Here is a 27,963-nt window from a genome sequence, read left to right as displayed (position 1 = left end):
GTTCGTTTCGTATCTCTCATTCCACATTTTTCTAGAAGTTACTTCGACGCTACTTGTCTCGTGTCACCAACCGAACGACTTCCTTGAGAAAGCAAACAATTTCTTTCATCTTCAACTTCGTCCTGACCAATTCGATATTGCATTGGTCTCATAAATAAGTCTAGAGCGGCCACATAGCTTCCAGAAGCCTCTAATTTTCCCCTCGTTGTTGCTCTATCTGTCATAACGTATTCTCAGAAACTACAATGGCGGAGTCCGACTGGAATGAAGTCACTTACATTGGTAAGAGAGCGAAAGCTGGACAGCTTAGATCGAAACAGGTAAATCTTACGAGCAACAAAGCAAAAGGCTTCACTACAGCTCATCTTATCATGTATATCACCATTAATTTTATTAATTCTATGTGTACCTGGATTATTATTGCCTTTCCTTTGCGCTGTCGTTCCTTTTTAACACTGCTTCTTCTCTTTCTCTCTACCTGTTTACAGCGATTTGCACCTCTACCACCCAAACTATTTTTGTTGACGTCGACATTAAAGCAATTAAGAATCTTAAGCAAACACTCTTAAAAAAGGTTTTTGGTATATGCTCCTGTTGTTTATTTATTTTGTTTTGAAAGGACATACTACCAACAATAATAACAAATAAAGTTCAGAGATTTAAGAGTCTGCATTTGTGAAATAGCAGCAGTGCGTTAATAATGTGTTGCATCGGGTGATTTGCACCTTGTATGGTTATTAGAATATACCTTTGGGTATACAGAAAAGTCTAGAACAACACGTAGAGAAAGCTATTTTATATGACTTTGATGTCACAATGAATACGTGATTATTTTCAAGAGAAGAAAAGAAACCCAACGAACATGGGACAGTTTTATTCTGCCATGTGGTTGATTAGGTGCCCCCTCAACAGTCCCCTACAACAGCCAAACTTTTTGAGTCTTGGCTATTTGTTGAATGTATTAATGGTTTCTAAGTGTTTGTTACTAATTTTTCACATGTCGATTACTGGTGTCTCACCAAATATTTTGCTGTGTCTTCTGCTGGATCACACGTGCCTCGTAACTCGACATGTATTCCCAGTTTTGTATTACCTGCGTGTCTCGGTAAATCAAAGACTGATCTTGGATTCTGAGGTTTGGGTTTAGTTTCATTGATAACTACCTAAACAGAGGGAAGTGTGTGTGTGCGTGTATATATATATATATGTAGTTATGTACGTTTGTATGTGTGGGTAACAGAAACCCTTTTTTCCCACCCCTAACACTAAACCCCCATATAATAAAAACACTTTCTTGTAATGTATCCAGTACTTATACCGAAGTTATGTCACACACACACACACACACACACACATATATACATATATATATATATATATATATATATATATATATATATAATTATATATGTGTGTGTGTACTTCCTTCCATAATTCATATGTAGCGAACGCAGTCATGGCCGAAGTGGGCATGGAATTTCGTCACGCAATCAGCGGATCCCGGGCCCAAGGTCCCACTGCATGGCACCTTGAACAAGTGTTTGTAATTCTTTAATTTAACTTCGGGTAACCACCAAACGTTGTGGGGTGAAGCTGGACAAGCGAAAACTGTGCGGAAACTTCGTCAGATGCATTGTAACATATTGCATCATTCACCTGTCACCCGAGAAGGGCACACGTATCGCTGAAATATTCGGCCGCTTAGACGTTGATCTAACGAGCAGATATTTCAGCTGGTCGAACCATCTCCATGTGTCTAACACACGTGGACATGCCTACAAAGTCAGAAAACAATACAGCTCCCATGACTTTCGGAAACATTTTTTCACGCTCAGAGTTGCTGAAGCATGGAATAAACTGCCTGCGTCAGTTGTTGACTGCCATGACACTGCATCTTTTAAGGCCCTCATGCTTTCCGAAATCCGCCGAAACTACACCTGATTATATATACACTTTAGATGAGTTGTAGTGCACCTGAGCACTGTACACAATTATTATTATTATTATTATTATTATTATCTGCGTGCTTAACGACAAAATCGACGAAGGGTCCATTGTGTGGAACATGGACGTTAAATGATGATGATGATAATGATATAGGTGTGTGTGTGTGTGTGCTTTTATTTAACGCACAAGTGTCCAAATAATCTTCAAAAATGTGCACCCTTCTTAGGAGAAACGATCGCGAGTATATATATATATATATATATATATATATATATATACTCTTTTACTTGTTTCAGTCATTTGACTGCGGCCATGCTGGAGCACCACCTTTAGTCGAGCAGATCGACCCCAGAACTTATTCTTTGTAAGCCTAGTACTTATTCTATCGGTCTCTTTTACCGAACCGCTAAGTTACAGGGACGTAAACACACCAGCATCGGTTGTCAAGCGATGTTGGTGGGGAAAAACACACACACATATACATACATACGACGGGCTTCTTTCAGTTTCCGTCTACCAAATCCACTCACAAGGCATTGGTCGGCCCGAGGCTATAGTAGAAGTCACTTGCCCAAGGTACCACGCAGTGGGAGTGAACCTGGAACCATGTGGTTGGTAAGCAAGCTACTTACCACACACCCACTCCTGTGCCATATATATATATATATATATATATATCCTCGTTTTCCTTTCTGTTGAAGAGCGTAGGCTCGGAATGTAAAAGACTTTCTGACTTTCCCAAGCATCAAACTAATACACCTGCTTCTTGTTTATACACCTGTCTTCGTCTTTTCTGTAAATTTCAACTACATGTAACTACATATCCATTAAACATTAACTGTCCGAAAAAAAAGAGGACTTAATGGTAGAGATAAATATCTTTGTCACAACTTTCCTGAATACTTTGCATACCTGCAAGGGAAACTCAGAATAGAATTATTATGTTTGGTATATGATAATCATCACCATCATTGTAATGTTTACTTTTCTGTACTTGCATGGGTCAGCTGAAATTCATTGAGGTAGATTTTTTTTTATGGTTGGGTAATCTTCCTGTCATCGGTCCTCACTTGTTTCCAAGAAAAGTGATATTTTTCCTAAGAATTACAATCAAACAATATTTCTATGACTGGAACATTTGTTGACAATTATCATGCAATGTTAAGTGAAGGAGACACACACACATGCTTATCCATATACACATGGATGTTTTCAGTTTCATTCTACCAAAATCCCTCACAAAATTTTTCTTGTCCTATGACTACAGAGGAAGATGTTAGCACTAGGTGTCATGTTGTGGAACTGAACCCAAAACCATGCGGTTGTGAAGTGAACTTAACCACAAAGCCATGCTTGTACCTTCCCATATGTGTGTCTAAACCATACTTGCACATACAGATTGTTTAGATACACACATACACACACAGTCTAAATGATCTGTAACATGTTTGGCACCTTACGAATTTCCTATTGACTTCTTTATAATATGTAATTAAAGATGAGCCAACACAGCCGCTTGACCTTTGGTTATTGTTGAAATACTTTGCATCTTAGATTTGCTTGTGCATGGTTGACCTGCAGCTGAACAACAAAAGCAACAAAATTAAAGAGGTAAACCAGGGATTTAGAAGTAAGCATGAGTTTATTGTCTTCTTATATTTAGTTTTCCTTTGGTTGCAAAGCTCAAAAAATGTTGGGTATATCGTGTATGATTGCAATTTTTCCTGGTTATTCGCCTCGTTTTTATGGTGTTAGTATTTTCTCTGTTTTCATGTTTGCTTTCCCTTGCTTGCTTGGGTTGGACAGAGTTTATCGAAGAAGATTTTCTATGGCTGGATGTCCTTCTTGTTGCCAGCCCTCATCTGCTTCCAAGCAAGAAGCTCATTTTATAACCATGTAGTTTCAAGTTCATTGGGCAAATGTCTTCTACTATAGCCCCAAGCCCAACCAATGCCTCTTGAATGAATTTAGTTGCAGGAAACTGTATACAACATTGTCATATATATATAAAATACAAAATGGGACAAGAACGCAAAACATCCGGACAGTTAGGTGATACAAAAAGGGGACAACAAAACATCCTGACAGACGATACAAACAAAACAAGGATGGGTCATTTGAAATTTTCTTTCCTCAGTCAAATAGCAGATTATCTTTGCAATTTCGGCTGATTATACTTGAGATTGCTCCAATCTGGCCAGCCCCAAAGAAAAACTAAGCTAAGAGCATTAGATTCCTTGGAAGAAAGCAGCGAATGTATACAACAACAAGGACGGAAAAAAACGGACAATGTTACACACATACAATAAAAATAATAACAGGACATAACAACAGGTGTCTTTCGACTAAGGATGAATTAAATTAAGCTGGCGTGTGTGGAAATGAAGCCTTACGGCAGGGATACAAGATTTTAACATGGGGAGGAATATCGATGTTGCACGGACAACGGCCAGATCTGTTTGTGTGTTTGCCACCCTCACACACTGCCAGTGATGATTTGTTTACATCCCCATAATCTAGCAGTTCGGCTAAAGAGATCAATAGAATAAGCACGAGATTTGAATAAAAGATATATACTGGAGTCAGTTTGTTGCATTAAACTTTTCAAGGCAGTGCTCCAGCATGTCTGCAGTCCAGTGACTGAGACACATAAAAGATAAAGTTTGTTTTAGTAGTTTGAGCAGCTGCCTAGAATGGTCTGATAGTTATTTGAGTGCTGGTTCTAGCTATTTAATCTCTGTCAATGATTAAGACAAGTGGGTGTCTAAGGAAGGTGTGGAAGATCTCAGTGTTGCTTTCTTGTTAAATCAGTGACAACAAACATGTTTTTGTAGCATGTTTAATGTTTTAATTCTTGGTTTTTCAATCTCTTTTGTAGGCTGTTACTACTGCTCAAAGAACAGGTGCTGCTGTGGAGACTACTAAACGATGTAAGTTTTTCCTTTAGTTGAAACATCTTTTGCTGATCAATTATTAAGAGTAAAATATTATAACTGTATCATGTAAGTCTGTTTTATTTAAATAATAGCTTATAGATTAACCAGAGAGATAGGCAGAAGCATGGATGTGTGGTTTAGAAGCTTGCTTTGTAACTACATAGTTTTGGGCTTGGTTCCACCATGTGGAACCTTAGGCAAGGGTCTTCTACTAAATCCCCTGGCTTACCAATGCCTTGTAAGCGAATTTGGTGGATGGAAACTGTGTGGAAGCCCATTGTCATCATGGGTTGGATGGTTTGACTGAGGACTGGCAAACCCGAAGGCTGTACCAGACTCCAGTCTGATCCCGCAAGGTTTCTACAGCTGGATGCCCTTCCTAATGCTAACCACCCTGAGAGTGTAGTGGGTGCTTTTTTGTGTGCCACCGGCAGGAGGGCCAGTCAGTCAGTACTGGCATCGACCACGCTCAAATGGTGCTTTTTACGTGCCTCCAGCACAGGACCAGTCGGGTGGCACTGGTATCAGCCACGTTTGTATGGTGCATTTTACATGTTGCTGTCCTCATCCATACGCAACACAACCAAACCAGTATAGTGATCTCTCTTGCACACCACATCTGATGCTTTTTATGTCCAACTTTTCTCTCAGGGTGCTTATACTCTGTTGTGTATGCACACTGACATTACACATCCAGTGGAACATACTAGTTTCATTTCTTGCAAGCTTACGCATGTCCTCAGCAGTCAAAGCCCATATTTCACTGCCGTGTAGCATGGCTGTTCACACATATGTCATACCTTTCACTTTGAGCGAGAGGCCTTTTGTTACCAGCAGAGGTAGGAGCTCTCTAAACTTTGCCCAGGCTTTTCTTATTCTAGCAGCTATGCTCTCAGAGCATCCACCCACGCTACTGTCTTGGTCACCTATATATATATATATATGGAGCAAATATTTCAAGAGAAAATATTTGCAAAGATAGTACTAACTCTATTATTATCTTGTGTAACAATTAAAAATAATGGGAAATGGCTTTCCATCATGGTAATGTGTGCTGAGGAAAGCGAGGCTATAATGCCAGTCCAGAAACCGGTCCTCGTGAGTCCAAATATTTGAATGTATGTTGAGAGATTGTGCTAGTCCATTTGCCTGCAGACGGTTGATTTCTGTAGTTATCATCAGTTTTTTAAAACTATTTAAATAAGAGTTTTGACTCTTATTTCCAGCAGGTAGACATACTTAGTATGTCCTTTGATTAATTTTAAGCCTTCAGCTATATATATATATGAGACCTATTGAGTCAAGTACATCAACATCAAAAATCAATGGAAATTGTAGTTGTGATCCCTGTGCTGGTAGCACGTAAAAAGCACCATCTGAACGTGGCCGATGCCAGCACTGCCTTGACTGGCTCCCGTTGCTAGCCTCGCCTGGCATGTAAAAAGCGCCCACTACACTCACGGAGTGGTTTGCGTTAGGAAGGGCATCCAGCTGTAGAAACACTGCCAGATCTGACTGGAGCTTGTAGCAGCCTTCTGGCTTCCCAGACCCCGGTCGAACTGTCCAACCCATGCTAGCATGGAAAACGGACATTAAACGATGATGATGATGATTATATATATATACATACACACACACACACATGCACTTAGGCAGGCATGGCTGTGTGGTTAAGAAGTTTGTTTTGGTCAACTATGTGGATACTGACAGCTGGTGCCCTCTACTTTAGCGGCAGATTGATCAATATCTCATGAAATTTGGTAAACAGAAACTAGCAGTCTGTCACATATATACATATGTGCACTGAGTGTGAGTTCTTGTCTTAACAGGTGCAGGCTGATTGTAAACAAATGTGATGCGACTTATACAAATAGTGTTATTTATTCACAGTACACCATGTAAGCATATCCAGGCTGTTTGTTTGATAACCTGGGGTATTATTGTCTTGCATGGAAACGGGTGAGGGTTAGCCTCAAGAAGGGCATCTGCCTGAAGAAATTTTAACCCAACACAGACTCGTCAGATCTCTGTAAGGATGAAAAAGTAAATGTTGAAATGGTGATGGTGATGTGTTTGTATGTCTTTTGTTTACTTTTGTTTCTGCTTTTCCATGGCCGATTTTCTGTGCTTGAGAAGTCCTGTCACTCATGCTGGTGACACGTAAAATGCACCCTTCAAGATGTTGGGCAATACGCTGTGCTTGAGAAGACCTGTCAAGCCAAGGGAAATCGTAGTTTTGGCCAATGCCTGTGTCATGTAACTAGCACCCAGGCCACTGACACATAAAAAAGCACCCTTCGAACTTTGGGCCCCATGGAGGCAGTGACAAGTGACTGAGACCTTTGGCAATATACTGTGCTTGAGAAGACCTGACAAGCCAAGTAAGATCACAGTCGTGGCTGATGCTGGTGTTTTGTAACTGGTACCCATGTCAGTGGCACATAAAAGGTACCCACTACGCTCTTGGAGTGGTTGGCATTACGAAGGGCATCCAGCTGTAGAAACCATGCCTAATCAGATTGGAACCTGGTGTAGCTCCCCAGCTTACCATTTTTCAGTCAAACCATCCAACTCACACCAGCATGGAAAACCGACATTAAGGATGATGATGATGATGATTTACTTCCTAATGCTCTTTTCACCACCAGCCCTTATCTGTTTTTCATGTAAGGGCTCTCTTATTCCAAATGTCTTCAAAGGCACAATGCCAGCAGATAGTTTCTTGTCATAGGAAATGATGTTACAGCTTGTAGCTCAACATTTTCAGAGAAACACATAGGCACATCATCATCATCATCATCGTTTAACGTCCGTTCTCCATGCTAGCATGGGTTGGACGGTTCGACCGGGGATCTGGGAAGCCAGAAGGCTGCACCAGGCTCCAGTCTTATCTGGCAATGTTTCTACAGCTGGATGCCCTTCCTAACGCCAACCACTCCGTGAGTGTAGTGGGTGCTTTTTACGTGCCACCTGCACAGGTGCCAGGCGAGGCTGGCAACGGCCACAGTCGGATTGGTGTATTTTATGTGCCACCGGCACGGAAGCCAGTCGAGGCGGCGCTGGCATTGGCCACGAGTCGGATAGTGCTTTTTACGTACCACCAGACCAGGGATCCTGGCTGGTTCAATTCGATTTCGATTTCGCTTGCCCCAACATGTCTTCGCAAGCAAAGGGGGTTGGTATGGGTGCACACCTATATATAATTTTTTTAAGTGTATCGTTACAGATTTTCTCTTGAATTTAGAGTCAGCACCGAAAGTTACGATATTTTGTATACGAATACATCTATGTAAACTATGCAATCAAAGATAGCAAAATAGGTGATGGGTGTATACGTGTATTTCTGGAGTTCTTGCTCCTTGAAGCTAGCATGTTCCACTGGATGGGTTAGGGTTAGGGTGCATGCCTGACAGAATGTAAATGATTTAAGTGGAAAACTGGGTATAAGAAACATCAGATGTTGTGTACAAGGGGGAAGACTGCACTGGTTTGGTCTTGTGATGCATATGGATGGGGACAGCTGCATAAAGAGGTGCTGAGCTTTAATTGTGAAGGGAACCTGCGGAAAGGTTTAAACCCAGGAAGACATGGGATGAAGGGGTGAGAAAGGATCTTCAGACTCTGGGCCTCACTGAGGAAATGACAAAGGACCGGGAGGTGTGGCGATTTGCTATACATGAGAAGACACGTCAAGCTAAGTAAAATCCCTATTGTCCATACGTACAGGCTTGCTGTTTATAAGTGCCGATGCCACATAAAATGCACTTGTGCTGATGCTGTGTAAACACACCTGTGCCAGTGGCATGCAAAAAGCACCCAGCATACTCTGTAAAGTGGGTGGTGTTTAGAAGGCAACTTTCCACGACAGACAAATGGAGTCTGTGCAGCTCTCTGACTGGCCAGCACCATGTCAAACCATCTAACCCTTGCCAGCATGCAAAAACAGATACTAAAGATACATCGCTTAAATGGCCACTGAGTTTAGCAGTATTGGATAGACCAATTTACATATCGAACCCATCCCTGGCAACTGGCACATGCATATCAATTGTTGGTAGGGACTCTGTATTTCATTTTGCAATTATAATATACTCTATGTCAATGTATATATTGGGGGGTTCGTAGTCTTGCAAGCTGCATAGTGACCTCACTTGTACTGGTGATATGAAAAAGCATCCAGTTCACAATGTAAAGTGGTTGCCGTTAAGAAAGGCATCCAACTGTAGAAATCATGCTGTAGCAGACGTTTGAATGCAATGCAGTCCTTGGACTCACCAGATCCCGTCAAACTGTCCAATCTGTGCCAGCATGGAACATGGACTTTTATTGATTCCTTGATTTGATTAACCATTCTCTTCTTTTTAATACTTTCAGTCAGTGCTGGTCAAAACAAGCAACACGCTGCTAACATTAATGCAAACAAACTCGACCAAGAAACTGAGGAGCTGCACATCAGTAAAGTTAGCATTGATGTGTCTCGGCTCATTCAACAATGTCGACAAAGGTGTAACATGACCCAAAAAGAACTGGCCACTGTAAGCTATCCATGTTTTAATTTTTCTTTCTCTTTATAGTTGCTGTTGTTAGTTAGTTAGTTAATTTTGGCTCAAAAAGCAAAAAGCAAGGCCATGTAGGGGGACATGGAGTTAAGTACAGGGTGGTGTTCATGTAAAGAGTTCAGGCCACTTGAGGTCAAGGGAGACTTTGAACAAAGCGGTCGTCGGCATCTTCACCATCTCGTCTGGCAGCTTGTTCCACGGATCCGCAACCCGGACGGAGAAAGCTCCTCTCCTTCGATTGAGATGAAATCGTCGCAGGTAGAGCTTTTCGGAATGACCCCACAGCCGACGCTCTGGAGCAGTTGTTGTCTAGTCCTAGCTGGTCCCTGACTAAAAACAACTCTGATAAAAAGGTTTCTACCTCTGGAGACCCTTTGTATCATTTACTACTTTACAGGGGATACTGGGTGCATTTTACTATGGTATCATGGCTATACAAGGGGTTGCTGAAAAGTTCCTGGCTTTGGGTTAAAGAAAATATGGGAGGATCTGTTAATTATGATTTTATTCAACATATTCCCCTCTCTGATTCATACACTTATTGCAGCAGTCCTTCAGTTTTTCAAGCTTTGATGGAAAATGAGATGAATAGATTATTACTATTAAGATGGTGGATCGACTGAATTGGTTGAGCATTGAATGAGATACCTTGTGGTAGTTAAGTCCTGACTTCTAATCACACTGAGGTCTATTTTGCCTTTTATCGTTCTGAATCGGTAAAATAAAATACCTGTCAGATACCAGGGTTGATTTAGTGGACCATACTCCTCATACTCCTACTCTGAATTTCTTACCCTGAACTTATACGGATTAAATTGGATTGCCCATGTTCAGTCCATTGCAAGGTGAAGGCCTTGGCATGTCCTTTCCACCCGAGTGTGGTCTGCTGTGAAGTTGAGCTTGTGACCATGCTGGTTGGATGGAGCCTACTCTGCTGCCCTGGCTCGCACAGGGATGCAGTTTTTATACTCGTGCCCAGTAGTAGTTATGTGGATTACATTTACCCCAGTGTTTAACTGGTACCATTTTATTAACATTGAAAGGATGAAAGCCTTGGTGAAATTTGAACTCAGAACGTAAGGATAGGCAAAATACCGTGAAGCAGTTCACCCAGTGTGCTAACAATTCTGCCAGCTCTTATTATATAAGAAACTATTATTACAAAAGAAAAATTATTATTATTATTATTATTGAGTGAGAGAGCAGTTCATGCCATCAAAGTGACACTGGGGTAAAATATATGAAGCCCAATATACCCATCATGACTACCCGTCTGATAAGGGTACACCAGGCACATGCATCACAACCATACGTGCGCGACATGGTGATCTCATATCAAGATAAACAGCGCATGACCTTGCAGGTGGGGGCCCAGTTAGAATTTTCTTCAGGTTGAGTAGCCCATCCTGCTCAAAAGGTCCCTGAATAAGGGTTGTTTAAGGATGTTGAAAGAGCCACCCATGTTTCCAGAGGTGAACTATTCAAACCCCAAAGAATCCCTCTCAACACATGGCTATGATGCTCCCCCACTACTTCTGCTCGTGATCAGAGATGCACATATCGTCAGCCACTAAGGGACATGCTCAACTGGTTAAGGTCAAACAACTGTATTATTATTATTATTATTATTATTATTATTATTGTGTTGAATTGAAATCGATCAATGGAAATTGCAGATGTGTTACCAGTGCCGGTGGCATGTAAGAGAACCTTCTGTTTCGCGACCGTTGCCAGCACCGCCCCGTTTCGTGTCCGTTGCCAGCCTCGCCTGGCCCTCGTGCCGGTGGCACATAAAAAGCACCATCCGTTCGTGGCCGTTTGCCAGCTCTGTCTGGCACCTGTGCGGTGGCACATAAAAAGCACCCACTACACTCTCGGAGTGGTTGGCGTTAGGAAGGGCATCCAGCCGTAGAAACACTGCCAGATTTGACTGGGCCTGATGAAGCCTTCTGGCTTCACAGACCCCAGTAGAACCGTCCAACCCATGCTAGCATGGAAAACGGACGCTAAACGATGATGATGATGATGATTAAACAACTTTTTCCTGCTTCAAAAGTATTTCTCATTCTTCAACTTTGAATGTTTTTTATTTTTTTTAGAAAATAAACGAAAAACAGCAAGTGATTAATGAATATGAATCTGGAAAAGCAGTGCCAAACCAGCAAATTCTTGGTAAATTGGAACGAGCTTTGGGTAAGTAATTCTTTAAAAATATCTTTCAATTGTTTCAGTCATTGGGCTGCAGCCATGCTGGGGCACTGCCCTCAAAGGTTTTATTAGTTGAACAAATCACTTTCAGTACTAAGTTGGGTTTTTTTTTTTTTTCCTGAGTCTGGTCCTTCTATTGGTCTCCTTTGACAACCGGCAAGTTACAGGGATGTAAACAAACCAACACCGGTTGTCAAGTACTGGGGGTGGAGCAAATGCAATCACACGCACAACAGGCTTCCTCACAATTTCCTTCTACCAAATTAACTCACAAGACATTCGTTGGCCCAGGGATATGGTAGAAGACACTTGCCGAAAGTGTCATGAAGTTGGATTGAACCCCAAACCATGTTAGCACGCCAGACGAAATGCTTACCGGTATTTCGTCAGCCATTACGTTCTGAGTTCAAATTCTGCCGAGGTTGACTTTGCCTTTAGTAAAGGAATCATCATCATCATCATCATCGTTTAACGTCCGTTTTCCACGCTAGCACTGGTTGGACGGAATAAGATGCTTTATTTCACATTGTTTTAGTCCACCCAACTGGCAAAAATAAGTTGTATCTGTAATAATCAAAAGGCCAGCCTTGTTATATTCAGTGTCACACTGAATCTCCCTGAGAACTATATTAAGGGCACACGTGTCTGTGGAGTGCTCAGCCACTTGCACGTTAATTTCGTGAGCATGTTGTTCTGTTGATCAGATCAACTGGAACCCTCGTCGTCTTACTTGACAGAGTTCCAGAAGGAAAAGAGGATTTGTATATGACAGCCTTCTTTCAGTTTCCATTTACCAAATCCACTCTCAAGACTTTGGTCAACTTGGGGCTATAGCAGAAGACTCTTGCCCAAGATGTCATACAAGTGGGACTGAACCTGATACCAAATGGTTGGGAAGCAAGCTTCTTACCACACGGCCATGCCTGCATCTAATGATTTAGAATTATTAATATAAGTGATTTCAATGTTTGAATTTTTCTTTTTTGTGTGTGTTTTTCCCAAAATATTTATATAACAAGTTATTTTCAATATTTTACAGGCACAAAATTGCGTGGCAAAGACAAGGGCAAACCATTTACCAAAAAGTAGCAGCAGTTCCCCTCTTGTACACCTGCCATCACTGTTGATGTTTTTTTTTATTTTAAACTAAGTGGTGTATTTTTTTTTGAAATCTTCTTCAAGATTAAGTCAGATTGTTGCATTTATTCCTTGTGGCAATACTCTCTCTTTTTTTTTTAAGTAAAAAAAAAAAAAGGCCAAGTTATGTTTGTGATTACAGTCTGAAATATCTATTGCTTGGATAAAAAAATAATAGCAGCTAAAAACTAATTCCTTCACTTTGCAATGATCTCTTTTTTTTTTCCCACTTGGCGTGATTGGACATTTACCAATATTTTTTTTTTTTTCGCTGCTCTAATTAAACACAGCTAGAAATTTTTGACAAAAAAAAAATTTTAATGCTAATTATAATAATAAAAGAAAAACAGAAATGTAAATGAACTTTTAAGGAAAAAATAAATACTTTTTTAAAAATAAATTTATTACAAATTTATTCATTTTTCCAAATGTTTTAATTTTTCTCACTTGTTAACTGTTGAGACACGACATCCTTCAAAACTTCCATGCCTCCCGAAATTTGCCAACAGTACATCTGATGCCCACCTTCTACTTTTTTTTCTTCCATCTTTTTTTTCTTTTAAGATTTTTTCACTGTTCACTTCCTGTGCATATTCTATGTATTGTTCATGCAATTTTGGTTACATTTTTTGATGAGTTCTAGTGCACCTATGCATTGTATACAATAAGTTCGTTATTATTATTACCATTTATGCCTTCCTTTCATTATAACTTTATTTCAGCTGCCTTAGTACCAGGCATCCTCCAGAGGCCAAGAGTAGCAAGGGTACTTTTGTTTTGCTATGCATGCTAAAATTATCACCATATTTATTCCATTTTAGTTGGAGAGTGCGTTCTGTAGTATATGGGCTGCACCCATCAAGCTTATCTTTTGTAGTTCACGGAGATTGGAGTTACCAGGAAGTTGCATAATATTGTATCCTCGAGCAAGAGGCTTTATTTCACGTTGCTTCAGTCCACCTGACTGGCAAATATAAGTTGTATCTGTAATAATCAAAAGGCCAGCCTTGTTACATTCTGTGTCACACTGAATCTCCCTGAGAACTACATTAAGGGTACACATGTCTGTGGAGTGCTTCTTTATCATTCCCAATGCACCAATTGCTACTGGTATTATTGTAGTATTAAGCTTCCACATTTTTGTGATTTCAATTTGTAGATCTTTATAGTGAGAAAGCTTTTCATATTCCTTCCTTGAGACATTTTGATCTTGTGGGACAGACATATCTATTAACAGACAAGTTCCTCTGTTGTAGTCCTTGATCACAATGTCTTTTCAATTGGAGTCAATTTTTCTGTCTGTCTGTAGTGGGAAGTTCCAAAGGATGGTGACGCCCTCACCATTTACTGCATCCTCTGGATGGTGTCTGTACATTATTACATTATTATTATTATTATTATTATAGTGAAGATTTTTTGGTAAGATTGAAAAAATTGTTTTATATATAAATCTCTTTTTCCAGCTAGATTGTTGTGCTCTTTCCTGCATAAGATTGGTCTGGAACCCAGACAACTGAAGAAAGTCACCAAGGATATATGTATGGCAGCTTAAGGTGGTGGAGTTGACAAGAGACTGCATGTGGAACCCTTCCACAGGCAAAAACTAACTCCATTCTTGTTGCGCCACTACAGGCTAAGGAGCAAAACACCTGTGACCCTGAGATACCTGCTGATGATACAGAAGGGCATCTGACATTGAAATGGATTCAAAAGAAGAGCTTGCTAGGCTTCTGGCTAGCTCCTGCAGTATTTATGTGGGGCAAAGTATCTGATGTTTATTTCACCTGACTGTCAAAGCATGTGGTGTAGTGAGTTAAATGTTGAGAGCACAATTATCAGGTTATAGGTTCAATTCTCAGACCTGGAGATGTGTGGTGTTGTTCAGCAAGGCACTTCATTTCACATTGCTTCACTCCATCATAGTCATCATCATCATCACCATTGTTTTAAAGGTGGCAAGCTGGCTGAACTATTAGCATGCCTGACAAAATGCTTAGTGGAACTTCGTCTGTCTTTATGTTCTGAGCTCAAATTCCACTGAAGTCGACTTTCAATTCTTTCGAGTTGATAAAATAAATACTAGTTAGGTACAGGAGTTAATGTATTTGACTTTCCCATCCCCTCAAAAGAACTGCTGGTCCTATGCCAAATTTGAAATCATTGTTTTAACTTCCACTTTTTCATGTCTGCATGGGTCGGACGGAATTTGTTGAGGTAGATTTTCTACAACTGGATGTTCTTCCTGTCACCAGTATTCACCTATTTCCAAGCAAGATAATATTTCTTCATGGTTAGACATGTTTTTTATGGTACACTGAAAATGAGTGACATCATCATCATCATCATTTAATGTCTGTTTTCCATGCTAGCATGGGTTGGATGGTTCGACCGAGGTCTGGGAAGCCAGGAGGTTGCTCTAGGCTCCAGTCTGATCTGGCAGTGTTTCTACAGCTGGATGCCCTTCCTAACGCCAACCACTGTGAGTGTAGTGGGTGCTTTTTACGTACCACCGGCACAGGGGCCAGAGGAGGCTGGCAATGGCCACAATTGGTTGGTGCTTTTTATGTGCCACTGGCACGAGTATCACAACTACAATTTCCATTTGATTTCTATCATATAATATCCAGACAGATACGCACACACAACTAGCTTTTTTCAGTTTCCATCTACCAAATTTATTGAAGAGGCTTTGGTAGGCCTTGGGGCTATAGTAGAAGACTATGCACCATATAATGTGTCTGAACCTGAAACCATATGGTAGGTTAGCAAGTAAGCTTTTTAACCACACAGTCCTACCTGCACCTATCACAGTTGAAAATGTATACTAGCAATAGTTGGGGCAACAGATGGGCATCTTGCACAGAGGAAAGTCTTGTATTCACAGCACTTACTGAAACCGGGGTAAGCTCTGGCATAATGAAGTTATAGGGTCCAAAACTTTCTTAAAAATGTAAAAATGTATTTTGAATAAATGATACAAAAAAAAAAAGTCTATTAACCCTTTAGCATTTAACCTTTTTGTTACTGTATTTCTTTTGAGATGCTCTGTTTTTCTTTCAATTAATTTTAGATATAACAAAGAATTTAGTAAAATAACTTCGTTATCATTAAGCTAATGTTAGGAACATAAATTGAGACTAAGGTTTGGTGGAAGATTTTAATTCAAAACTTATGAAAACAAGACATTTGTACTAAAGAGCTAGAGCCAGTTTCAGCTGGGTTGGTAACGAAAGGGTTAAACCAGCCATATCTGGCCAAAATTTTCCATTTGTTTTATGTTCAAACTAACCAGATCCCGGCTCTCACACCTACCCTACAATGTTATTCCACATTAAACAATCACATCATTGAAATCTCAAGGATAAAACAATGTGAATCAATAAGCATTGTTTGATAGAGTAACCTGAACGGTGAAGGGTTAGAAATAATTTCTAAAATAATTATGCAAACTGTTGGCCAACACCAATGCTATCACCACTACTACTACTACTTCCACCACCAGTGTCACTGCTACCACTAACACCACCACTACTATTACTGCTATAAGCCAATGTCAAAAACTCTGAAGAGTATTTAAATGCCTAGAAGTAGCAACCAGAACTCCCTCAAATCACTATTGCTTTTTTAAAAAATGGATACCTTGGATATTATAGACAGACTATCTGGAAAAGAAATGTCGGTATGCTTGGTCAGTGCTGACCAGGTGTAAAAAACAACTAAAACTCACACAAGCTTACGAAGGGAGTATGCTAGAAGTAACAGTAAAATTTCCTTCAAACTACACTTAACCATTTTAAAAGTGGAAGGTCACACTGATTATTGTCTGAAAATATGCTGGGATGGTCATGGTTGAATTGCTTTGACCTCAAATCTGCTTTATCAGAGCTGACCTTGGATTAAACAACAACAATAGCCACCATATTTTTATCTTTTATCTTTTACTTGTTTCGGTCATTAGACTCTGGCCATGCTGGGACACCACTGATCCCAGTACTTTTTTTTCCCTTTTCTTAAGTTCTTGGTACTTATTCTATCAGTCTCTTTTACTGAACTGCAAAGTTACAGGAACATAAACACACCAACACTGATTGTCAAGCAGTGGCGGGGGAATCAATGACACACACACATATATATACGACAGGCTTCTTTCAGTTTCCATCTACCAAATCCAGTCCTACTGTGTGGTACCTTGGGCAAGTGTCTTCTGCTATAGACTCGGGCCAACCAAAGCCTTGTAAGTGGATTTAATAGACAGAAACTGAAAGAATCCTGTTGTATATATACATAGGCGCAGGAGTGGCTGTGTGGTAAGTAGCTTGCTAACCAACCACATGGTTCCGGGTTCAGTCCCACTGCGTAGCATCTTGGGCAAGTGTCTTCTGCTATAGCCCCGGGCCGACCAATGCTTTGTGAGTGGATTTGGTAGACAGAAACTGAAAGAAGCCTGTCGTATATATGTATATATATATGTGTGTTTGTGTTTGTCCCCCTAGCATTGCTTGACAACCGATGCTGGTGTGTTTACGTCCCTGTCACTTAGCGGTTCGGCAAAAGAGACCGATAGAATAAGTACTGGGCTTACAAAGAATAAGTCCCGGGGGCGATTTGCTCGACTAAAGGCGGTGCTCCAGCATGGCCGCAGTCAAATGATTGAAACAAGTAAAAGAGAGAGAGAGAGTATACGTGTGTCTTCCATCACCACTTGACTACTGGTATTTTTATGTCCTCATAACTTCACGGTTCAGCAAGAGAATGATGGAATAAGTTCCAGACGTGAATAAAAATAAGTACTGAGGTTGATTCGTCAGATTAAAATTCTTCAAGGCAGTGCCCCAACATGGCCACAGTCTAATAATGAAACGGGTAAAAGATAAAAGCTATGTGTGTGTCTTTTTGTCTTACCATCAATTTTAGGCAGTGCCCTCTTGGAACTTTCGACCTCCCCCAGGGAGGCAATACCGCCCACTTTGGGAGCCACTGCTTCAGATGTATGTATTGTAAGAAACGGATAGGTTTCTTTAGCATTTTACTTAATTCAACATACACAAGTTAATGTGGGAAAAAAACAAAATAGGAATTTTGGAAACTAGCTTTTAAACATCAACTGGCTATGGGGGTCCACCTGAATAAAATTGTAATCAAAGGCAGGGGTCCATAGATAAAAATGGTTGAGAACCCCTGCTCTAAGTTATAAAAACTAGCTGTCTTAAAGAAACCGCTAGGGAATAGGACCAGACCACACTCTTGTAGGGAAAGGAAAGAAGGAAGTCCTGCATACATTACATTTAAAAGACGGGATGGTTATTGTTAGAACGTCTTAGTTCATTGAATTGCTCGGTTACAGTTGACCTAGGGTTAAAGAACACCAACAATGAAATAATGATTAAATAAATAAATAAAACGAGCCAAGTGAAGGGAAATAACTGCTGTCTGACTGTTAGCCCAGCCATTGTGGCCCGTCGAGGCGAAGAAAACTTGTGAAGTGGACGATTTTAAACTGACAAATCATTTGTAGTTCGTTCACAATGGAGGGCAAACTTAGATGAAATACATCGTTAAAATTTCATCTGTTGCGATCACAAATTTGTAAGTTTTCAATATAATTTTTAACGAGTCCAATGCTAAATTTCTGTTTAAGTTGTTCCGTCGTCAATGACAACGAAGCCCTTCCTTCACGTGTCAGCCCGGAAGTCTTTACGCTGTCGCTCGACCCTTTAAAAATAGACGTTAAATCCCCTCAGATCACATTCGTTATCGTCTTGAAACAGGATGGAAACTTTCGGCAGTTTAATCTCAGATCGATATTTCTTGACCATTTTTCTGCATTGATCCCTTCACCATTTCACCGTTTCAATTTCCCCAACCGCCGTAGAAGAAAAAATGTCTTGTATACGACTCAAATTATTTTTGTATCTTTTAATCTCTCATTTGCTTCAGTGTTTGGATTGCGGCCATGCTGGAACATCGCAAATTGACCCCACTACTTATTTTCAAACTGTGGTATTTCTTCTATCGTTTTCTTTTGCCCAACTGCAAAGTTCCAGGGACGTAAACAAACCGGCAACGGTTGTTAAGCTGTTGGGGCTTAACACGGATCTTGTCCATTTCGTGGCCAGCAACACACACACACATCTATATGAGTATTTGTGTTTATTCCCCAAACTGTTCAACAGCCGGTGTTGGTTTGTGTACATCCATATAGCACAGCAGTTCAGCAAAAACAATAAAAAAAAACGATAGAATAAGTAGTGATCTTAAAAGCATAGGTACTGGGGTCAATTTGTTTGACTAAACCCCTTATACATACATACATTGTACGTATGTATGTATTTTCACACATATCTGTTCTATTCATACGTGTGTGTCAAAATAACATCTCTTGTTATCTCTTCCTTCCTCTTTTTTCTGTCCCTTTCATTTCTTCCCTCTGAGAGTCTCCTTTGCTCTAATTTCCATTCTTACAGACCCCTTATGCAAATAGATGAAGATTAATTAAGACTGAATTACTGAGACAAAGAGTAAAATGTAATCAATATAGATTACATATTTGTTCAGTTGTCAATGATTTTCTTTAAAATAACTAAAATCTATATTTCTGTCGTTTTTCAGATGGTTGTTACAGTCCCTGGGTAAAACAACTCAAGAATTCATAACTGTGAAATATTAACAAATGGCTGCTATAAACTCCAGTGACATTTCTCTGTCAGATATTGTCCGAATTGTCTCATCGCTGTCTGACATCTGTGCAAGCTCCATAGGTCCCATGTGTGAGAAGACTCTTTTCACAACTTCTACTGGATCGGTACAGTTTGTCACTAATGGCATTGACATTCTTAATGCTTTGCAGTTTTCCCATCCAGTCGCAAAGTTTGTGGTAAATTCTCTTCAGCATGTACATTCTGTGACGGGAGATGGCAGCAAATTATTTATTCTTTATATCACTGAATTAACACGGTCTGTTGAACTGCGAGTGAACTCTTCTTCTCAGACAAATGGCACTCAGTTCAGAGAAAATATGCGTAGAATATCTCAGGGCTTGAGAAACTTTAAGCGTCTAATAATGGAATTTGAGTTCAGAAATCGTTTATCTTTTTTCAGTTCTATCAATTTTTCCGACTTTTTACTCATCTGTTGCCATCTGAAGCAAGTTTGTAAATCAGTTTTATTGAGTTCTTTGTCTGACAAAGAATCGGTTTATTTCTCATCTCTACTCATTGATTTTCTTAGTTATGGTGTCGAATGTACCGATTCTTTACATCAAGTCATTGACTTTACTATTAAACACTTTGATGTATTAATTCACAAAGATATTGGACATTGTTACAGTTCTTCAAAGGTTCTACCTGGAATACTCATACCATGTGAAGGAACATTATCCCTTGATCTATCATCTTCCAAAGAGGAAATTGTATCAGTCATTTTGCAGAATTTCTTAACATCTGATGAAGATGCAGAAACAACCAAAGCCACATTTAAAATAACAGAGTTTTATGAGTTCAGTTCCTTAGTTGCCTTCCAATATCACCAATGTGAGGCCTTCATCAAGCAGTGTACACTAAACAATGTAAAACTAGTTTGCTGTTGTCATGAGATTCCAAAATTTGCTGAAACTTTGTTCCAGCAACATGGCATTTATACTATTTCTTACTTACCTGAAGAATTCTGTGAGTATTTTCAAACTGTAGCCAAAAAGCAACCTCTTTCATGTATTAGAGACTCTCTCTGTGACAGTTCACTAGTTTCATTTGGTTTACATAAAAGGATTGTCATAAATGGTTCCACGTATCTTCAAATGACGCTGCAGTCTTGTCCACTTTTGGTAAATGCCTCTTCCAGTCTTATACTCACAGCACCAACGTTAGGTATGGTTCACAGCTTATCCCAACAGATCTTTAAATGTTTGAAGTCTCTTAGAATGTGCTTTGAAACATTTCAAATTCTGCCATTTGATCGTGAAAATATTACTAATGAAAACTTTACTTTAACAGCACCAACCCCTTCTTCAAATATCTTTACCATTCCTGCAATGACTTTCCAAACCAAAATGTTGCAATATAGTCAGGAAAGAACTTTTAAGAATATATCTCACAATAATAATGATGATGATGATGATGGTGATATTCCATGGGAAATTCTTCATGATACATTTAGAAGTGTCTGCAGGAAAGTTTGTACACCACAAAAATTTAGTCCAATTCAAATTCAGAATTGGTTACCTGAGCCTGATGAAATAAAAATGAATAACAATAATTCTGAGGAATTCTACAAAGAAGGAAGCTGGTTACCACTATACACAGAGTTTTATATCCTGCATTCTTCACTCCAAGTGGTGATTCAGCTTTTAAATATGGACCAAATAGTCAAAGTGAAAAGCATTAAAAAAAATGTTTGATTTGAAAAATAAGTGCTGACACACTTAATGCAGGGAGGATGACAACCTGGACTAAAGACTACAGCTGTATCAATGAAGTAAATGTTGAACAAGGCAAAAGTCAAATCAGCCAAACAAAAGCAAGGAAGAAAAGGGAAAAGAAATTGTTTGAAATGGATTCACACAATGTAGAGAGCGTGACAGCTTGAATTAAACAAGACTACACCTGTATGAGGTGAGGAACTAGACAAGACTACGCCTATACTGAGTGAAGTGAAGAGAACAATGTAAAAGTCAAATCGATCTAACAAAAGAAAGGGAGATAATGTAAAATAAATTATTTTTTAAAACTGGATTGACCCCAAAATGTTTCGATTTTGTATTTGGTTTGCAAGATTCCTAACGTGAAATCGTGTGTTGAAATATATTTTATTGGATCTCAGAATCATTGTTATGCTAATAATAATACATGCACCGGTTCTATTACATTTCTTTATTTATCAATCGTTAATTGGTTAACCATTTTAATCAATTAACTAATTGATAGTTTGATTAACCATTTGGTCAACCAATCAATCAACCATTCGCAACCACATTTATTACATACCCTTATAAAAGGCAGTGAAATATAATAACAATAATAATAATAGAGCTTTTGATAAATTTTATTCACAAAGTGTGTTTGTAATAAGATAGATCTCTGTTTAATACGTTTTGTCAGAACACTAAAAACATTTGAATAATCATTTAAACAGAAAAAATAAAAATAACAATCCTTAAAAGAACCTATTTGGTCTTTGAGCACAATTCTACATACTTTTGGGACACAAGTTTTCTATATATGTGTCCCTTTTAGAATATAAATAACTGAGGAAAGACGACACTCTTTCTTTCCTTTCCCTTGTGTAAGACAACTCCTTGGAATTTCGATTAATGTTCAGCTCACTCGGACAATTGTGTACATTCTCAGAGTCTTTGTGAACACATCTGTAGTCTGATTCCAGCTGGATACTTTCACATTTCTCGTGGCTATAATTGACAGCTTCCTAGAAGACAAGAAGAAAGAAAAATTTGATCAAATATTTTGTCAGGTCAAACAAAACTTTCATTAGTAAGATAACAGGGAAACATCGTAAGTAGGATAGAAAGGGAGGAGGATGAGAAGAAATCAAATAGAATGAAATGAAATAAAACAGGATAAGATACAATAAAGAGGGGAAATGAAATAAAATACAAAGCCTTTCATGAAAGGCATATTGTAGCTATTTAACTAAAAAAAATTCTCAGTCTAATCATTCCATCAAACATTTTGGTAAACATGCATTCTCTCGGAATTATTGCCAACAGACCAATGTACACTTTTCCATTGGTTAGATGGAATTCAGTGTGGTAGATTTTCTGCAGCCAAATGCCTTGCCCGTCACCAAACCTCACTTGTTTCCAAGTAAGGTAATATTTCCCCATAGCTGGACATGTGTTCACTGCACTTTGGAAATCAATGAAACTGGTTGTATAACACTGACACTTGTTCACAACTATCACATGACGTCAAGGCTAGGAGACAGTAACACACACAAGATAAGCTTGTTACAGTTTCTGTCCACCATATCCAATCACAAGCCATTACTCAGCCTGTGGTAATAATAGAAGACATTTGTCCAGAGAGCCACACAGTGGGGATGAATTTGAAACTGTGAGTTGGGAAGGGAACTTCGTAACCACACAGCCATTAAGATACTTCATAAATTTTTCCATGTACAACAGTGGTTCCCAACCTTTTCACTAGCAAGGACCCCTTTTATTTAAATGATTTATCCCACAGACCCCTTTTTATATGCACATACACACACACACATACATATATTTGACATTTTGAATTTAGTTCATGAACCCGTTTGCGGACCCTGTTTACAGCAAACATTTCAAATACACCCTTTGCTATTTACTCTCCAATGCACGTTGTTACTGATAAGCATTTCATCAAACAACCAACCATATCATTTAATGAATGTTTTCAAATGTCTTCACCAAACATACTATAAATCATAAAGCTGTTACAACAAGTATGTTGGTTATGCTTAGTTATTTGTCCATCAATTTGAATTTGGATACACAACAAACCATCACATGCCATCAAGCATTCTATTGAAGAGTTTCATCAAACAACTATTTCCTGATATCTTGGCTATGCCTAGCTGTTTGTCCAACAATTTCAGCTTGGATACACAACAAACCATCACACACAATCAAGCATTCTACCAAACAGTTTCATCAAACAGCCAGTTACTCTAATATACATTAATAAATGTAAGTGTACGTACTTGAATTACATCATGGCTACGTTGATACTGGAGAATAGAGAGAAATAAATGCCAAATGGAAAATTCTGGCCATAGAACATTCAAGAAGGATAAACAGCTGAAACTGCTCTGAAATATAAAAAAAAACAAAAAAAAAAAAAAAACTGAATGAAAAAATATCATCCTCATCTTTATTCTTATTTGGCTTTTCATGCCTTTTGGGTTTCATAAAATACAGAACCAATGAAATAAATACTAAAGTTGGTGGTGTTTATTTACACTGGGGTACAAATATATGAAACCCAATATACCCACCATGACTACACGTTTGATAAGGGTACACCAGGCACATGCATCGCAACCACATGTGTGCAACATGGTGATCTCATATCAAGATAAACAACACATGACCTTGCATGTAGGGCCCAGTTAGAATTTTCTTCAGGTTGAGTAACCCATCCTGCTCAAAAGGTCCTTGAATAGGAGTTGTTTAAGAATGTTGAACGAAACACCCATTTTTCTAGAGGTGAATTATCCAAACCCTAAAGAATCCCTCTCAACACACGGCTATGATGCTCCCCCACTACTTCTGCTCCTGATCAGAGATGCACATATCGTCAGCCACTAAGGGACATGCTCAACTGGTTAAGGTCAAACAACTGACAAGCAAATCTGTGGTATTCAGCAGAATATTTGCTGTAGCCCATCTTTTATACCAAGACAAAACAATGTACATGATAACACTTCCAATCAGTTAAGATCAGAAGCCATGAGAGCCACTGCCTGGTACTGCATCAGAGCAGTTATTATTGTTTCTACTGCATCACCTGCTACACTTCTGTATTGCTGAAATGTGTGCAGCATTGTGTGTTATTGTTTTTTTTTTTGTTTGGTGTTGGGAGAATACAAACACTTCCCAGTATTGTATTGCTTCAGTTTGTTTTGTTATGGTGTTTGGCTGGGGTCTTTTGTATTAGTGTCTGTATTGTATTGTATGTGTGTGTGTTGTTGTTGTTTTCATCATCATTGTCATCATCATCAACATCATTGTTCAGTATTGAACTGGATGACCTCAGCAGATGTAGAGCAATGAATAATTAGTTTTTCATGCAATCAAATTGTATCCTTCATGTGTTTAAGAGCCAACCCCATCCCACAAAATATATAGCTAGGTGGGTGTATGGATTGGTTGTAGGTAAACGAGGTTACTTACCTGCCAAGCAAGGAAGCCACTGAGTCTCACTTCACCAGATGTTCGCACTACAAGATCCGGGTTGGGAGATCTGCCACTGTACATGCAGTTTTGGAGAACCTCTTCATCAATATCACTGCATCAAAGATAGAAATACTTGTAACAATCATGCAAAAAACGTTAGTTAACAACACAACAGTTTTATATGGAATTCTTTAAAAACTTGAAAAGTAAACATGACAACTGTATTGGACTTGACTGGATTACCTATGTTCAGTCCATTGCAGGTTGAGGGCCTCAGCATGTTTTTTCCACCAACCACAGTCTGATGTGTAAGCCATGAATCTGAGCTTGAAATCATACTGGTTTGATAAGCCTACTCTGCCACCCTTGGCAGAGGGGTGTAGCATTTTTACTCATACCCAGGAGTAGTTAAGTCAATTATATCAACCCCAGTGTTCGATTGGTACTTATTTTATTGACCCCAAAAGGAAGAAATGCAAAGTTAGCCTCGACGGAATTTGAACTCAGAACATAAGGAAGGATGAAACACTACTAAGTATTTCACCCAGAATGCTAACAATTCTACCAACTTGCTGACAACTGCATTAATAGCACAGTACAACTACATTATTTTGTATATCAGGAGAGCAATTATGCCAATAATAAACACACACACTTGTTCTATTTCAAGGCAGTGAGCTGGCAGAATTGTTAGCATGCTGGAAAAAATGTGTGCTGGAATTTAGTCAGCGTCTATGTCCCGAGTTCAGATGTAATTGACAAGCACATCCGTCTTCTGAAATTTCAGGTCCACTGCCTATAGAAGAAAGGATTATTTCTGAATAGGTTAAATAGTTTGCCAACAGACAGATAGTAAATAAGTGAAATATAATGAGTGCATGTGTTTATCATTGGCATAATGACCCACTCAAGATACACACATGCATGCACACACACCCAAAGATGAGAAATATATATATATATATGTATTAGTGAAGGTGCATGGCTTAGTGGTTTGGGCATTCAGCTCACGACCATAAGGTCATGAGTTCAATTCCAGGTGACATGTTGTGTCCTTGAGTAAGACACTTCATTTCACATTGCTCCAGTCCACTCAATTGGCAAAAATGAGTAGTACCTGTATTTCAAAGGGCCAGCCTTGTCACACTCTGTGTCACGCTGAATCTCTCTGGGAACTACGTTAAGAGTACATGTGTCTGTGGAGTGCTCAGCCACTTGCACGTTAATTTCACGAGCAAGCTGTTCTGTCGATCGTATCAGCTGGCACCCTTGTCGTCGTAACCGACGGAGTGCTCCATATAATATATACCTTACCTTGTTTTGATCAGTCCTAGCTGCACAGCTTCAGTCACTTCCTTCAAAACACAGGTTATCTCTTCTTGGGAAGAATAAGCAATACAGATGTTTAAAATGTTCCTGCAAAATTCAATGTTAGATTCTTAGTTACAATTATTTACAAATAGTTCAAAGGTACTAAAACAATAAATTTAGGTGGTTATTTTGGACCATGTGATGAGAGGAAGGGGTCAATGTTCTCAAAGACGAGTGTATGAGGTAATATTTAGAGGAATAATCTAGCAGAATCAATTTTGTGTATTTATATAGGCGCAGGAGCGGGTGTGTAATTAGTAGCTTGCTTACCAACCACATGGTTCTGGGTTCAGTCCCACTGCGTGGTACCTTTGGCTAGTGTCTTCTTCTATAGCCTCAGACTGACCAAAGCCTTGTGAGTGGATTTAGTGGGCAGAAACGTGTGTGTGTGTGTGTGTGTGTGCTTGTTCCCCCAACATCGCTTGACAACTGATGCTGGTGTGTTTACGTCCCCTGTAACCTAGCAGTTCGACAAAAGAAACCAACAGAAAAAAGTACTAGGCTTACAATATATATATGACGGGTTTCTTTCAGTTCCCATCTACCAAATCCACTCAAAAGGCAGTGGTTGGCCGAAGGCTATAGTAGGAGTCACACGCCCAATGTGCCATGCAGTGAGACTGAACCTAGAACCATGTGGTTGGGAAGCAAGCGTTTTACCACACAGCCACGCCTACCTCTTTGTTCCAAAAGTTTTCAATGCCCTACAAAACTTTTAGTGGGTACACTTGCACCCTTTGTTCTCGAGCCTATGAATAACAAACCATTGAAGGAACTCTGTATAGTGGTTGATCTGCTAGAAGCAGCAGTCGAATTCTATTAAATCACCTCCTAACGTCTTTAAAAAGAAAGAGCATATAGAAAAGTAGATAGGATAGTCATGGCTAGAACACCTTCAATCAAATTTGTGATGAACCAGGGCTGATTTGGAGTAACGCTGCGATGGACTGGCGTCCCGTCCAGCTGGGGAACACATATACCATTGAAACCGGACCCATGAGCCTGGCTTGGCTTTGAAAGGGCGCATTAATTAATTAATTTATTTATTATATATATGTAATAATTCAATCATATAATATGAACTTTATCGAATTTTGTTACATGGGAAATTCCCTGATCCGTGGTGCAAATAATGCTAGGAGATGCTGCCCTTAGTATCGGGCCCGATGCAAAGAACTGAACAACAGCAAAAGTAGTGATAATGGTGGGGGTAGCAGTAGTAAGAATAACAGCAGAGGTGAGAAGTCGGCAAGCAACCATCGCTTATTTCCCTTCATTACACACAAACAAAGCAGGACCAGCCTCTCTTATCTCCCTTCATCTTCCACAAGAATGGTAAGATATCGGGGGCAAGTGCGACAAGAGACGACGAAGCACCAACCCTCCCTACCACGCTTCTGTCGAACTCTACGAATAATCTATTCTCACAGGCGTTTAAAAAATTACCACCCAATCACAATTAGGTGGGACAATCGACAATTAGAACGACGGCAGAATTATCTTCGGACGTTTGTACGATAACATTATGCAAATAAGATGCAACTGTAATTTTATATACACCGTATACTCTAAGTATATAAATAAGTTGCAGATTAGTATTAATTGAGGTCCGCGGTTACAGGTATTGATAACGTTCATTCTCCCTTTTCTCATTAGGAAGTGCGCGACTCAGTCTATCACCTTTATACAGTCTAGGCCTGTCGATCTTGCTAAGTTGATCCCGAATACCTCCATTCGGTCTCTTTAACTTAAACCAATGACCCTGTAGCGAACTTGACCTTACTTTTTGTTTTTTTTAAATTTTTTTTTTTCAGAGGAAATCGCTTCAAATTTTCGGTTTTGCGCATTCGTTCAAATTCTTCAGATTATTGGATCTTTTTGGTTTGAACGGCAGTTTTTAAAAAAAATAATTTCCACG

At 39.3% G+C, this 27,963-nt stretch overlaps 3 protein-coding genes across 7 annotated transcripts in view; 2 read left to right on the top strand and 1 right to left on the bottom strand.

Annotated features, from left to right (window-relative positions):
• On the top strand, nucleotides 1-13,123 carry LOC115222873 (endothelial differentiation-related factor 1). Its single transcript, XM_029793245.2, has 5 exons — nucleotides 1-320; nucleotides 4,826-4,877; nucleotides 9,258-9,418; nucleotides 11,542-11,635; nucleotides 12,690-13,123. Exons 1-5 carry the CDS (start codon nucleotides 246-248, stop codon nucleotides 12,737-12,739), a joined length of 432 nt encoding a protein of 143 aa, XP_029649105.1. The 5' UTR covers nucleotides 1-245; the 3' UTR covers nucleotides 12,740-13,123.
• Nucleotides 13,124-18,013: 4,890 nt separating this feature from the next.
• Nucleotides 18,014-21,513, top strand: LOC115222979 (Bardet-Biedl syndrome 10 protein-like). 3 transcript variants are annotated; one of them, XM_036511946.1, is made up of 3 exons: nucleotides 18,014-18,373; nucleotides 19,397-21,224; nucleotides 21,363-21,513. In XM_036511946.1, exon 2 carries the CDS (start codon nucleotides 19,458-19,460, stop codon nucleotides 21,177-21,179), a length of 1,722 nt encoding a protein of 573 aa, XP_036367839.1. In that variant the 5' UTR covers nucleotides 18,014-18,373; nucleotides 19,397-19,457; the 3' UTR covers nucleotides 21,180-21,224; nucleotides 21,363-21,513. The 3 variants fall into 3 exon arrangements, with proteins under 3 accessions (XP_036367839.1, XP_036367838.1, XP_036367837.1); XM_036511945.1 differs by lacking the exon at nucleotides 18,014-18,373 and adding an exon at nucleotides 18,656-18,674 and having other exon boundaries at nucleotides 19,397-21,513; XM_036511944.1 differs by lacking the exon at nucleotides 18,014-18,373 and adding an exon at nucleotides 19,106-19,312 and having other exon boundaries at nucleotides 19,397-21,513.
• A 292-nt stretch (nucleotides 21,514-21,805) lies between these two features.
• Nucleotides 21,806-27,963, bottom strand: part of LOC115222973 (dehydrodolichyl diphosphate synthase complex subunit DHDDS) — a 29,176-nt gene continuing 23,018 nt past the window's right edge. For all 3 annotated transcript variants that reach the window (XM_029793394.2, XM_029793395.2, XM_036512064.1), the window contains exons 5-8: nucleotides 25,989-26,090; nucleotides 24,672-24,786; nucleotides 23,480-23,587; nucleotides 21,806-22,204 (exon numbers count right to left, since the gene is read on the bottom strand). In XM_029793394.2, coding sequence (XP_029649254.1) covers nucleotides 21,968-22,204; nucleotides 23,480-23,587; nucleotides 24,672-24,786; nucleotides 25,989-26,090 — 562 coding nt within the window. In that variant the 3' untranslated portion in view covers nucleotides 21,806-21,967. The remainder of the gene's footprint in view (nucleotides 22,205-23,479; nucleotides 23,588-24,671; nucleotides 24,787-25,988; nucleotides 26,091-27,963) is intronic.

The sequence above is a fragment of the Octopus sinensis genome, linkage group LG21 (genome assembly GCF_006345805.1).
Source record: "Octopus sinensis linkage group LG21, ASM634580v1, whole genome shotgun sequence".
Classification (NCBI taxonomy): domain Eukaryota; kingdom Metazoa; phylum Mollusca; class Cephalopoda; order Octopoda; family Octopodidae; genus Octopus; species Octopus sinensis.
The sequence above is the reverse complement of the archived record's forward strand: the minus strand, read 5'-3'. Positions and strand labels throughout refer to the sequence as shown.

What these genes read in the sequence shown, in the direction of transcription:
- LOC115222873 (XM_029793245.2), top strand. Translation starts at nt 246, where the DNA reads ATGGCGGAGTCCGACTGGAATGAAGTCACTTACATTGGTAAGAGAGCG. An exon ending in GACAGCTTAGATCGAAACAG is followed by an intron (nt 321 to 4,825) that starts GTAAATCTTACG and finishes TCTCTTTTGTAG; the next exon opens with GCTGTTACTACTGCTCAAAG. An exon ending in CCCAAAAAGAACTGGCCACT is followed by an intron (nt 9,419 to 11,541) that starts GTAAGCTATCCA and finishes TATTTTTTTTAG; the next exon opens with AAAATAAACGAAAAACAGCA.
- LOC115222979 (XM_036511946.1), top strand. Translation starts at nt 19,458, where the DNA reads ATGGCTGCTATAAACTCCAGTGACATTTCTCTGTCAGATATTGTCCGA.